The 12835-nt window shown below is 35.3% G+C and overlaps 3 protein-coding genes across 4 annotated transcripts; 2 read left to right on the forward strand and 1 right to left on the reverse strand.

Moving 5' to 3' along the window:
* Positions 1 to 1036: 1036 nt before the first annotated feature.
* LOC114406911 (bet1-like SNARE 1-1) lies at positions 1037 to 4727 on the reverse strand. Of its 2 annotated transcripts, none has more exons than XM_028369765.1 (7): positions 4577 to 4727; positions 4406 to 4441; positions 2309 to 2462; positions 1709 to 1765; positions 1562 to 1621; positions 1307 to 1392; positions 1037 to 1168 (listed from the first exon to the last, which is right to left on the reverse strand). In XM_028369765.1, the coding sequence occupies exons 2-7, from the start codon at positions 4417 to 4419 to the stop codon at positions 1162 to 1164; spliced, it is 378 nt and encodes a 125-aa protein (XP_028225566.1). In that variant the 5' UTR covers positions 4420 to 4441; positions 4577 to 4727; the 3' UTR covers positions 1037 to 1161. The 2 variants fall into 2 exon arrangements, with proteins under 2 accessions (XP_028225566.1, XP_028225565.1); XM_028369764.1 differs by having other exon boundaries at positions 1037 to 1186.
* Positions 4728 to 5204: 477 nt separating this feature from the next.
* On the forward strand, positions 5205 to 9430 carry LOC114406912 (deoxyhypusine hydroxylase). The gene is made up of 7 exons (XM_028369766.1): positions 5205 to 5450; positions 5784 to 5917; positions 6239 to 6474; positions 6909 to 7047; positions 7425 to 7551; positions 8985 to 9103; positions 9187 to 9430. Exons 1-7 carry the CDS (start codon positions 5330 to 5332, stop codon positions 9217 to 9219), a joined length of 909 nt encoding a protein of 302 aa, XP_028225567.1. The 5' UTR covers positions 5205 to 5329; the 3' UTR covers positions 9220 to 9430.
* A 347-nt stretch (positions 9431 to 9777) lies between these two features.
* LOC114405263 (pentatricopeptide repeat-containing protein At1g06140, mitochondrial-like) lies at positions 9778 to 11577 on the forward strand. Its single transcript, XM_028367873.1, has one exon. It carries the CDS (start codon positions 9778 to 9780, stop codon positions 11575 to 11577), a length of 1800 nt encoding a protein of 599 aa, XP_028223674.1.
* The last annotated feature ends 1258 nt before the right edge of the window (positions 11578 to 12835 follow it).

Below are 12835 nucleotides of genomic sequence, written 5' to 3' on the forward strand. Positions count from 1 at the left end.
TTACATTGAATTAAAGGTACTCCCAGAACAAAATGAGCTTACCTGATCTCAGACTTGGAGCAAATCTGCCCACGACAGAGCAAACCTGCCAATGTGAGCAACAATTTCTTAACCCAAAAAACGAAATGTGGGCTTTCAAATAAAAAAATAACCTTAGCTTCCCGGCAAATAAAAACAATGAAAATTAACAAGTGTAATGTCATTTTTGGGCAAAGAGTTATCGGTTTATTAACTATAAATTTACTTCTCAATCTTTATAGCATTACTTTCTTCTTTACATAATAAATAATAAAATTTGATTTGATGGGTCCCATAAGTCATGTATCTGGATTCGATGTTGATTTAGCCAAATACAATGGTTAAGAAGATGTGGAAGACTTGCTAAAATTGTAACTCTCGTGTACTAGTTCATTTTAACTCTTGGTGAAGGCAAGCTGCAGTATTTGACAGTAGTCACTAGTCAATTAAAACCTTTGTTTAAGCTTATTTAAATTTATATTACAATAGTTATTTTTTACTCTTGAAAATGAGAAAAAAATTATGAATTAACAATATAAAATAATGTTAGACGGTCATTTAACTATAAATTATCATTTATGATAAAATTATAATTAAATAACTGGCAATTACATTATTACATCACGATTAAACTCTTTGAAGTATATATACAAAAAATTCAATTTCTGAAAAAATACAAATAAATTTTTTGAACAGTCTTCAATTAAAAAATGTAGAGATAATCTGATAGCATCGCTGCCATAATTCTTAAAACGGTATAGTTCGAGGTTGAATTTCGAAAAGAAAACTATCGACATATTTACTACGGTCGTCAAGAATTATAATTTTTTTGTTATGAAAAAAGCTATTTCAAGGGTGATTGAAATATAGACCATTTTAGTCAGTCCCTTGTTAAAATGTTCAGTTGGGCACTACTAAAAGAGTGGCAGATTATGGGGACGAAGCACAATTTAAAAATAAAAGGCTATACTTAGTTGAGTTGGTTATAAATAAATAAATTAGACAACGATAAAATCTAGATGAAAATGTTAAACGTCAAATACACTTTCCTTTTCATTTTCCATATGGTTAAACAGGAGTATCCTAAATCAACAGGAAAGGGAAAATATACCGCAAATCGGATATGGACATTACTCGTTGGATTCAATACCTGTTTAAAACATCAAACCTTTATACAGAACAGTTATCTTACAGAGCCAGAGGTAGTAGCATTAATTACAGTAATAGAGGAAATAGCGTCCTCTTGGACCTAACGTAAAGCTGGCAGTTGAATGAAAGATCAAATTACCTAGTGAGGTAGTATATTATAAGAAAGAGCACAACAAAGGATGCTACAAGCGTGAACATTCTCTGGTTGGATTTGGTCTCGAATACCTGCAAGATCAGACCCAAGCCATTGAAACAGACATGAATATGCACTCTGCCCCTCTTCTTCCTCCCAAACAAAAATGAACGGAAGCAGAAGACAACAAATGGAAAGGGAAAGGAAAACTGTGAACAAACACTCCTTCAAAAGCCATATATGATTAAAAAGTCTACATACCATTTTAAATTTGTCCATAGTGCCCGAAAGGACCCCTCTTGATGAATCCATATCATTCCCCTAAATCAATAGCATCTTATAACTAAAGCAGAACAAAGAAATAGCAGAAAAAATGCCAAGTAATTTCTACAGTTTCAGAAAACACACCATTCGATCCAGCATGCGGTTATGGCTATCCACCTCCTCATTTATATCACCTGATAACTGTTGCAATCATACCCATGAAAAATAAATTTATGCTAGTTGTTTTAGACCATCATGCAACTGCCTGCTACATCTATATGAAATTCTAAACCCTTTCTAGATCTTTAGACACTCTAGAAGGAGAAGTAGTTTAAAGATCACGTAGATCACATAGATCACATATTATTGAACAAAGTTAATAGAACCTGTAATAGCATTAGAGAATGAGATTATAAACACACCTCTGGTCAACAATAAAGAACACAAAGGTGAACCAGAATAAAATAAATTTACAAAAGGGTGAGGAGCGAAGTTTTAATGCACAAACAAATTTTCCAGCTTCAAAGGCCAAAAGGTTACAATTTCCTGTTAGTACAAATACAAATTGACTTTCACCTATCGATAAAATATCAACACATTGAGACAAAAATTATTGAAAAACATGAAATGGTTAATAATAGCAGTAACAAAATGATAAAATGACTACAAGGTACATCACTCATTTTTATATATACAAAGAACTAAATGAGGTCTAGGGTATGTTGATAGCAATAGTAAACTTACTCTTTTCAGCAGATTGACTCTATCTTGCAATCCATCCAATGCCTGCTCATTATCATGTTCATCAATTTCATGAGAAGAGGAGTAAACAGATGATGCTCTGATGCCACCCTCCTCAATACCATCAAAAAGGGAAACTCTATTGTTACGATTGTCTCTAGATCAAAAACAAGTACAAGCAACCAAATGGTCACATGATAAACACAAACAGGATAAATTTCCTTTCTACATAGTTCTAGACAGTTTAAAATATCAGGATTTATAAATAAAGTAATTAAAAAAAGTGTCCCTCGCCCTATGAATAAAAACACCATGATATTTTCCAAATAGATTTTAATTTGGTTTACTATTAGATTAAACTTTTTTTGTCATGATAGCTCACACTGCCTAAAGAGTTTGACTTATCTTTATAAACAGAGAGATAGTGTATAAATGTTTTATACGTCATACTGATACAGGATCAAAATTACACTCTTCCAAGTATCATAAACAGAGAGTAAACAAATAGTCGCTAAAAACTGATCAACCACTGCTTCACTATGTTATACACTCGTGATAAAGTCATAAAACAGAAAACAAATTGTTAAACTTTAACTGCTAGAGTTTGACTGCATCCCATGCACATGAGTTTATTTAAAGTAACACATGGAACAAGCTATAAAATGGTTAAACAAAAACAAAAAACCACGGCATAGTTCTCAATGTACAGAGTCCTAAAGTTGCACAACTCACCAGTGCAGAGAGAGATTGATAGGAGGGAGAAATTTATAACTAAACAAGAAAACAAATGCTGGGTGAATTTTTATAGCATATTGCATATATAGACTACTAAGACTGAACTGAAGAAGAGAGACATAAGTTATCACTAAAACTAGGAAGAGAGACTTGAGATAAACTATAATAACTCTCCTTGTCAAGTTGCATGGTACAGACCCACTGGCATATAAGGACCAAGAAAGCAGTTCACCAAAATCATTCCTGGTTTTATACTAAAGAAGTATAGATCAATGAGATCATTAAAAAAATTTAAGCATACTGAATGCCATATGGGATTTTCTAATGAATTCCCCCAGAAAAAGAGTTTTCCCATAATTTTCTCGGCTAGGTGATTAGATTTATTATATTCACAACACACATCCAGCACAAGTCATGTGCAAAATGCAAAACAGTTTAACAAGTTAACAACAGACGATATTTACAAAAGGTATATATTGTAGAAAACCACCACTTGTATTCTTAGAAGGAGAAATGCCAACAACACACTCTCTAACAGATTCTGTCTAACACACTCTACTGTTAGCTGACATTTGTTGGAAATTACAAAATTGTGCAGGTCTCACTCCTTATTTAATGGACTTCACTCAGGATTTTGTAGTTTACAATAAGTTTTAAGCAATAATGGAAAGTTTGTTAGAAACAATTTGTTAAAGAGTGTGTTGCCAGCACTCATTCTCTTGAAGCATATAACCAAGCTATCCAAAGAGGGGGGAGGGGAGAATGAGAAATTTATTCAGATAATTCTATTTAGAGAAATCTGATTGCAACGTGAAATGCTCACACTCAACCAAATTTTCAAGTCACACTAATTGACCATTTGTTAGACTCAACTTGAGAGTTGAAACAAACTAAATAAGAAGGCATTCTCCTTCAGACACCACTCCGCAATCCATTTCAGGAATGTACATGCCACTGATAGCGCAACTATTCAGATCAAAATTATTCCCATTGGACGATGCTAGGAGCAACGAATTGTGGAATTTGACAAGAACAAGAAGCTAAAGTCTCTATCAGTCTATCTATACTTCACCAGTCCAGCTACTTCCTTCCCCACAATTTCACTCCTATTGAGCAAATCCAACACACAACAAATTAAATCGCAGCTCCGAAACTAAGATTCACGAATCAATTACACTAATCAATTCACCATCAGATTGAAATCCAAAAATCGTATAACCACGCCGTATCCGTAGATCTGGAATTACAAAACAAATATTGCCTAGCCTAGCAGAGACGAATTAAATAACGATCATCGCGTTTTAACGAATCCTCCTTGAGATAATAAATTTCAAAGTCTGATTCAAACTAGTGATCTATACTAACCGTCTAGCATTCATGGCTCGCGAGATCGTCCAGTCTCTGTTTCCAGGAACAAAATTATAGCAATTAATTAACGGATCATTCAAATAGATGAACACGGAAACTATAGAAGCGAAGAAAGTGCACAAAACAAAAAATCAGATGCGAAGGAATTTCGGAAAGTTGTGAGCGAACCTGCGGAGGGAAGCGGAACTTTGATTTTACTACGAAACTGAGCAAAGGTGAACGCAGAACAGACGAAGAAGGAAGAGATTGGCGGTGGGGTTTATATAGGGTCCGACACTGCTTGACGCGTGTTTAATATCACGCCTCCAACAAACATAAAATAACCCTCTTAGTTTAACTAAAATGTACGAATAAAACAAAAATGTTTACATTATTATTGTTATTCAATTATAAATTATAAATTGATATCTATGTAATAAAATTGCTTACGTTTTCCACTTTATCTTCCCAACTTATTTGGACTCGCTGTGCTAAGTTGCTAACGGATATTACGGATAAAAGAAAAAAAATGAAACTAAAGAATTTAATAAAATAGATAAATAAAATAAAATTAAAGATGGATGGAGTGAAACAAGATAAGCTTCGCGAATATTTTAGAGTTTTAACTTTTATTTTAAGAATTTGTACGAAAAACTGTTATTTTAAGAAAAGATAAATATAAGTTTATTTGAGTTTAAAGACTTTTTCTATTTTAAATTGAAATGTCAATTTCAAAGGTTTAGAGATTAAAAGCAAACATTTTATCAAAATGAAAATTAAAAAAAAAATGCTAGTATTTTATATTATATAGGAAGCATAAAGAAGAAAAGTTGCTGAAAAGTGGAAACCAGGAGCGCATAACTAGTATACTGTATACGGCGGGATCGGATTCGCTGAGGAGAAGCTGTCTCATCGAACGACGTCGCTTTGGTGTCCTCGGAGATGGAGAAGTTCCTGTGCGAGTTGTTGCTGGATTCCTCGCAGCCAATTTCCGAGCGTTTCAGAGCGCTCTTCTCTCTCCGCAACCTCAAAGGCCCCGTCCCTCGCAACGCCCTTATTTGCGGTTAGTCTCTCTCCCTTCACAACCCTAACTAAGCAGATTTTATTCTTCAACTCACCATTTTAGGTTAGGTGATTTCTTTCTGCTGCTTCATTTGTTCCGTTAACTTTTCACGGTCCTTTTAGAAGACAAACTTCGTACCCCATTGCCCAGAGGCTCTTCGCTATGCGAAGGTATGGGGGAGGGATGTTGTACGCAACCTTACCCTTGCATATGCAAAGAGGCTGTTTCCGGATTCGAACCCATGACCAACAAGTCACCAAGGCACGAAGCTGTTAGAAGACAAAAAGAAAAAAATGCTTAAGTAATTTCACCATTGTTATTTTCTGTTGGCAGCCACAAGGGATTCGTCGAATTTGTTGGCGCACGAAGCTGCATTTGCGTTGGGTCAAATGCAGGATTTGGAAGCCATCCCTGCTTTGGCCTCAGTTCTCAATGATCTTTCTTTGCATCCCATTGTTCGCCATGAGGTACCTTTTTACTATTAAATTTAACTATTCACTCGGTGCATATGTATTAAAGTTAAGTTTGATCCTCATTGGTAACATCAGAGGAAACATTTTGGCCGTGTAAAACTGCTACAAAAAAATGTCTAAGGCCAAAACTAACAGTTTTTCTCGTATAGAGACTAAAGCTTAAAATGGTGACAACTATAAGGATCAAATTCAAATAAGTAGTTTAGCCAATTCTTATTTTTGGGTCTTACATGTCTTCTTTGCTGCTCTGCTCTTCCTTCTTGTTTTTACCACTTTTCTAGTTTTGAGATGATTGAGTTTGTTATAATTTCACAGGCAGCTGAGGCTCTGGGTGCTATTGGTTCAGATGGTAATGTTCCTTTCCTGAAAAGTAGTTTGGATTTGGATCCAGCCGAGGAGGTTCGAGAAACGTGTGAATTAGCCCTTCAACGAATTCAGAATTTAAAAGATGCTGGTAATACTGATGAATTGTCTGCAAATGGTGTATCTCCTTTTAAGTCTGTTGATCCAGCTGCACCAGCGATCTCTGGTTCTTCTGTTGATCAACTAAGGTTTGTTGGCTTCATACTATTAGAAATAGCTTTATGTTAGCTGTGTAAGTAGCAGTGTTGTTAAATAGCTGCTGTAGCCGCGCTATTGCATAGCGGAATTTCTTCGATCTGCTATTGCAGCTGCTATCATTGTTGTGGTTGCAGCATGTGTCTTGCATCCTCTTGTCATCTCTGGCGGGTTTCTAGCCAATTGAACTTTTGAGTTAATATCATGTCCATTTTTATGTATTTTACTTTTATTTGCATAAAAACTTAATTTTTTATACATACATAATTGATATATATCATATATTTCAACTGTTATGTGACTTCCACTATATGCCTGCGACTCCATCCGCTATATCATATAGTGGATTATTGGCTTTCCGCTATTTTCCGCAATCCGCAATTGATAGGTAAGTAGTAGGTTGCTAACTTGTATTCATCCTTATTAGGCAAGTGCTTCTTGATGAAGAAAAAGGGATGTATGAGCGCTATGCAGCTCTTTTTGCACTTCGAAATGATGGTGGAAATGAAGCTGTTACCGCTATCATTGATTCCTTGGGCTCAAAAAGTGCTCTACTGCGCCATGAGGTTTGATAAGCACACTCTTATTTCTGTAAATTTTATTTACATTATATGGTTTGTATGAAATATGAATAGTTGATAAGTTATGCACTATATATGTAGAGATATCTGGTGTGGTAGAGCTGCATGGTGATATGCTAGCCTCTTTTTTTTTTGTAGAAATATTTATTTGATATTTCATTTATACTTGAACTGTAGAACTATTCTTTCTATTCATTGGAAATTTGGAATGGAATAAACATGATAGTTGTCCTTGAGTATAAAAAAATGTTATTTAAACTTTAAGCAATAATATTAGATGGTTGTTTTATTGATGCAATTTTGATTTGCCTGCATCTGTTTGAATCTCTTCAGTTTTTCCAATATTTTCTGTAATGTTTTAGGTTGCATATGTTTTGGGTCAATTGCAAGACAAAGCTGCTTCAGCTGCTCTATCCAATATACTTAAAGATGTGAATGAGCATCCAATGGTTAGGCATGAGGCTGCTGAAGCTCTTGGTTCAATTGCAGGTATTACAACCAAAATTTGAATGGCACAATCCCTTCTACTCGCAAAGCAATGTGTATTTAAGGAGTGCTGTGCTTTGTGATGCCATCTAAGTATAAAAGGAAAAATGCAATAATATCATATAATGAATGGAATTCACAAGTAAATATAGGATGAAAGAGTAAATAGTAGCTGTCCAAGACTCAAAGTAATTTTCCTTTTTGGTAATAAGCAGTCCAAGTAAACTTGGATTGCAGCTTCTAGTCTTTTCAGTGATTATCTGTTTGTGATTGATTGTGACTAGGGGTGCAAATAGGCCGAGCCGAGCTAAGCTGTGCTAGGCCTGAGTTAAAAGTATATGGTCTGAGCCTGGCCTGTTTACCTGTCAAAGGGTTTTTTTAAGGGCATGAGCTTGGCCTGAATAAAAGTCTGGCATGGCTTACTAGCCTGTTTTAAGGGCCTAGTTTGTGATATTTTAACACTAAGATAGAGGTAAAAATATGTGAGACATTATAAGAATCAAATCTAACTTATTTATATGATATAACATTCATGATCTTAATTAAAAATATATTTTGCAATAAGACATTTAAATATGACAGTTATTTTTCAATAAACTTAATTATAAACTTTAACTTGACTTTTTATCTAGATCAACACGATTAACATTCTAAAAGATAAAAAATGTAAGATTTTAATAAATTATAACAAATTTAATATGATAATAATACTAACAATGAGTAATTATTTATAATTTTTTAAATAGGTCAGCCTGTTAGGCCTAAAAGGCTTTTTAAATGGCCTAGGGCCTGACGTGTTTAACTAAATAGACTTTACAAAAAGCCCTGGCCTGACCTATTTTTTGAAAAGGCCTGGGCCTAGCTTGATATAAGTTAGGTCATAGGTCCCTGTCAAGCAGCTTAACCTATTTTCACCTCTAGTTGTGACTGGCCCCGGTGAAAAGTAAGCTTATTTGCACCAAGTTAATAAACAGTATAAAGATGGTGGATAGGGAACCTATTAATGAAACAGTTTGGGAAGTTGTTTACACGCTAAAATATGCAAAGTTGGAGATATTTTCTAGACGATCATCTTACTTTAGTACATAAATAAAATCACTGTGTTTCAGTTTGAGATGTAAAATCTTTTCTCGCCTGTCTATTCCTGCAAAGAAAACCTGCAGTATCAGCTATTCCCTTGGCTCTCCGCTCCCATGAATCAGATGGGGCTATATGTCCCACCACAACCGTCCAATCCTGTCTATAAAATATGCCAAGTTCCAGTTCAATTTACAGAGATTTTGTGAGAACTTTTCTTTATAGAGTCTTCAATATTTGGTTGTGTTCTGCTGATTACTTAACCATTTATTGCATTGTACTTGGGTAAACTTCAAAACATTAAATCTCCTCATTACATTGTAGATTGTTTACATTATTGTTTTGTTGTGTGCCCTTAGATGACCAATGTGTAGCCCTTCTTGAGGAGTTTTCGGCAGATCCAGAGCCTCTTGTCTCACAAAGTTGTCAAGTTGCTCTAAGCATGCTAGAATTTGAACGATCAGGGAAATCATTCGAGGTATACACCATAGTAGTTGCTTAATATTTACATATTTTGCTTTGATGTTTGTTGACACGGCCTTCTTTTTCTCTTGGTTGCAGTTCCTGTTCATGCGCACTCCAACTGTGCATTAAAAGTTTTCTCGTGGTTATGCCAAGACATGAAGAATGAGTGGATGCTTGAGAATGGAGACACAAACACAGTGACATACAAAGAAATAGAATGCAAATGTGGAATTTCTGATTTCAATGGATGAAATTGAGAAACATTACCCTTATATAAACACTAATTGAACTACGGTTTTGTCAATTTATGAAAAAGGATATTTGTGATGAACTTGACGCATACAATTGTTCAGAATAATGTGTTTCTATTATGGCTCTGCCACAGGATAAGTTTTGTCAACATTATTGACTGTTAACTCTAGATACTTTATCAGTGTCTAATGGTTTAAAATAATGGTTATAGGGCAACGACGTTTGAGAGAAAATGTTTCCTTCTCTCATAAGAATCAAATCGACGCCAATACTTGGCTAACAACAAAAATTCGGGATAAATAAACTAAGGTTGTCGGTAACGCAATAATGTTTTGATGGTTTGATTTGATTGTTCGTACGATTTCATAGCAAAGCTTGCCGCATCTCTCTCGTTTTTCATTATTCTTATCTTAATATTATTATTACAGAACTAACATGCGTAGTGCTCCCACCATTTCATCACAAAACCCTTTAGAAACCCTTCGTGCCTTTTTCTCTTGTGCCAAGATTCTCTCTTCAGCGCAGCAACTTCACGCTCAGGTCATCATCAACGGGCTTCACAAGAAGGTTTTCTATGGTTCCAACATCACCAATGTTTATATCCAATCGGGTTCTCTTCCTCTGGCCAAAAAGGCTTTTGATCAAATTTCCGTTAAGAACCTTCATTCTTGGAACACCATTATTTCGGGTTACTCAAAACGCAGTCTCTACGGTGATGTTTTGCAGCTTTTTCGACGATTGCGAAGTGAAGGCAATGCAGTGGATGGCTTCAACTTGGTGTTTTCCGTTAAAGCGAGTCAAAGGTTGCTGCTTTTGCATAATGGGAGGTTGCTTCATTGCTTGGCCATCAAATCTGGGTTGGAGGGAGACCTGTTCTTCGCGCCTGCGATTTTGGATATGTATGCTGAGTTGGGTTCTCTGGACGATGCCCGCAAGCTGTTTGAACGATATTCTTACAGAAGCTCGGTTATGTGGGGCTTTATGATAAAGGGGTATTTGAATTTTTCTTTAGAATCCAAAGTTTTTGAGCTATTCTCGTGCATGACTAATTATTTTGGTTTCAAATGGGATGCTTTCACAATGGAAGGTCTAGTTCGAGCCTGTGCAAACCTTTTGGCTGGGAGAGAGGGGAAAGCATCTCATGGGGTGTGTATAAAGAACAATCTTCTGGTGAATGTCTGTTTGCTGACATCTGTTATAGATATGTATATGAAATGTGGAGTTACTCATTATGCATTTAGGTTGTTTGAAAAAGCGAATGATCTTAAGGATGTGGTTCTATGGAGTGCTGTGATTAATGGGTGTGCCAAGAAAGGGAAATTTTGTGAAGCTTTGTCCGTGTTCAGAAGGATGCTGGAAAACTCTATTACCCCAAATCCGGTGACATTGGCTGGCGTAATTCTAGCTTGCTCTGGGGTGGGGTCTTTGAAACAAGGAAAAAGTGTGCACGGCTTTGTGGTTAGAAACATGGTTCAATTGGATGTGGTAAATTATACTTCTCTTGTGGACATGTATTCTAAATGCGGGTGTGTCAAAACTGCTTACAGAATCTTCTGTATGATGCCGGCCAAAAATGTAGTCTCTTGGACTGCAATGATAAATGGATTTGCAATGCATGGCTTGTATTTTAAAGCTCTTTCCATTTTTTATCAAATGACACAGAATTCATGTGTTATATCAGGAAAACACGTGCCCAACTCGATTACATTTACTTCAGTTCTATCTGCTTGTAGTCACTCTGGAATGGTTCAGGAGGGGTTGAGGATCTTTAATTCTATGAAAGATTATGGCATTTCTCCAACTGAGGAACACTGTGCCTACATGATAGGTGTTTTAGCTAGAGTTGGTCAATTTGATGCAGCATTATCCTTTCTCTCAAACATGCCTATAAAACCTGGTCCTAATGTTTTGGGAGTTCTATTAAGTGCATGTAGATTCCATAAACGAGTTGAACTTGCTGAAGAAATAGCGAAAACACTTTCATCTTTAGAGCATAATGATTTATCCTGGCATGCTTCATTGTCGAACATATATTCTGATGGTAGGATGTGGGGAGTAGTAGAGATGGCAATGGCTGAAGAAGGGTTGAATAAGAGTCTTGGCTTTTCCTCAATTGAAGTCAGGAATAAGTTGTGTCTATTTAGTTCAAATGATACACTTGCGTTCACAAGCACAAATATCAGTCATACTTGGAATTCTCTCAGTAGGGAAATGAGAGAAATTGCTTTGTTATAATAAATCGTTGGAGACAGATACATGAATTTTTTTTTTGTAGTCCTGTGTTTCTCATTGTGGAAGAGTGGAAATTTTCGGATTCTCAAAGGTTTGTCGTGGCTCACCAGTCACCATACTGAAATTGTGTAACGTAACGACAGTTCCTGTTTGATCTACCTCTCTTAATAGTTAGTAGTAATCAGTATGACTAGATGATTGCTTTTAATATTATACCAAACCAATAGGTACATATATAGTTACCAATGGGTTATAGTTATATTGCCTTCATAACAGACCATTTCTTCTTGAAATTTAGTAGCATTCGTTAGCAATAAACTAAATCCTTTAAAGCTCATGCGGAAACTTCTGCACATGAGGGTTTAGAGTTTGTGACTTTTCTTCTACTTTTTGCATGTTACTGTCAACAAAGCCAGGTGAGTAGGCCATGATTGATTGTTAGTGACTTAAAACTAAGTTGCAGTTTGGTGAGAATGTTAACAAGCTTTAAGGGTTCCATCATTGTGTCAATGATAGCAGGGATTGGGTAGTTTGGCATTGGCTTGCTTACGTAATAATATGCTTGTTGATTCAATGATAGTAACATTGTATTCGGTAGGGTGGAAAAAAAAATAAATGAAATTGTGAGGAAAAAAAATTAAAAGAGATAAAAAAAGAGTGAAAAGTAAGAATGTTTGATTTAAATAAAAAAAGTAAAAAATATTTGGATTAAAGTGATTAGATAACTAAACTCACTTCTTTTTCATTCTCATATCCAAACTAACTCACTTCCTTTTCATTTTCATATCCAAACTTTCACACCTAACAAGCAGGGAATAAAGGAGAGAATACGAGATAGAAAAAGGGAGACAAAAAAAATTGAAAGTTCACTTTGTATAGTCATTTTTTATCTTTTTTTTTTTCCTTTTTCTTTCTTTACACAAATAAAAGAAAACGGATGGGCAAAGTTAATAGGTGAAAGCCCGCAAGGTTGGCTAGTACGTAATTTTGTACATTACTACATTTGAGGCTCATTATCACCATGGGATCCCAAAAAAGAAAAGAAAAAGGTTCTCATCATCTACAATGAGATATGACATTATTCAGTGAAAAGGAATGAATGTTACTCGTCAGTTTCTTGACTAGCTAAACCGATTGATAATTAGTATTCCCTCTTAAAACTTTAAAATACCAATAAGTTACATCCATTATAGTTCATTTGCTTGTGTAGAAAGGGTACAATTTTCCCCCCTTTAATTTGCACGATAGATCATATATTATG

This window comes from Glycine soja, chromosome 3 (assembly GCF_004193775.1).
Source record: "Glycine soja cultivar W05 chromosome 3, ASM419377v2, whole genome shotgun sequence".
Taxonomy (NCBI): domain Eukaryota; kingdom Viridiplantae; phylum Streptophyta; class Magnoliopsida; order Fabales; family Fabaceae; genus Glycine; species Glycine soja.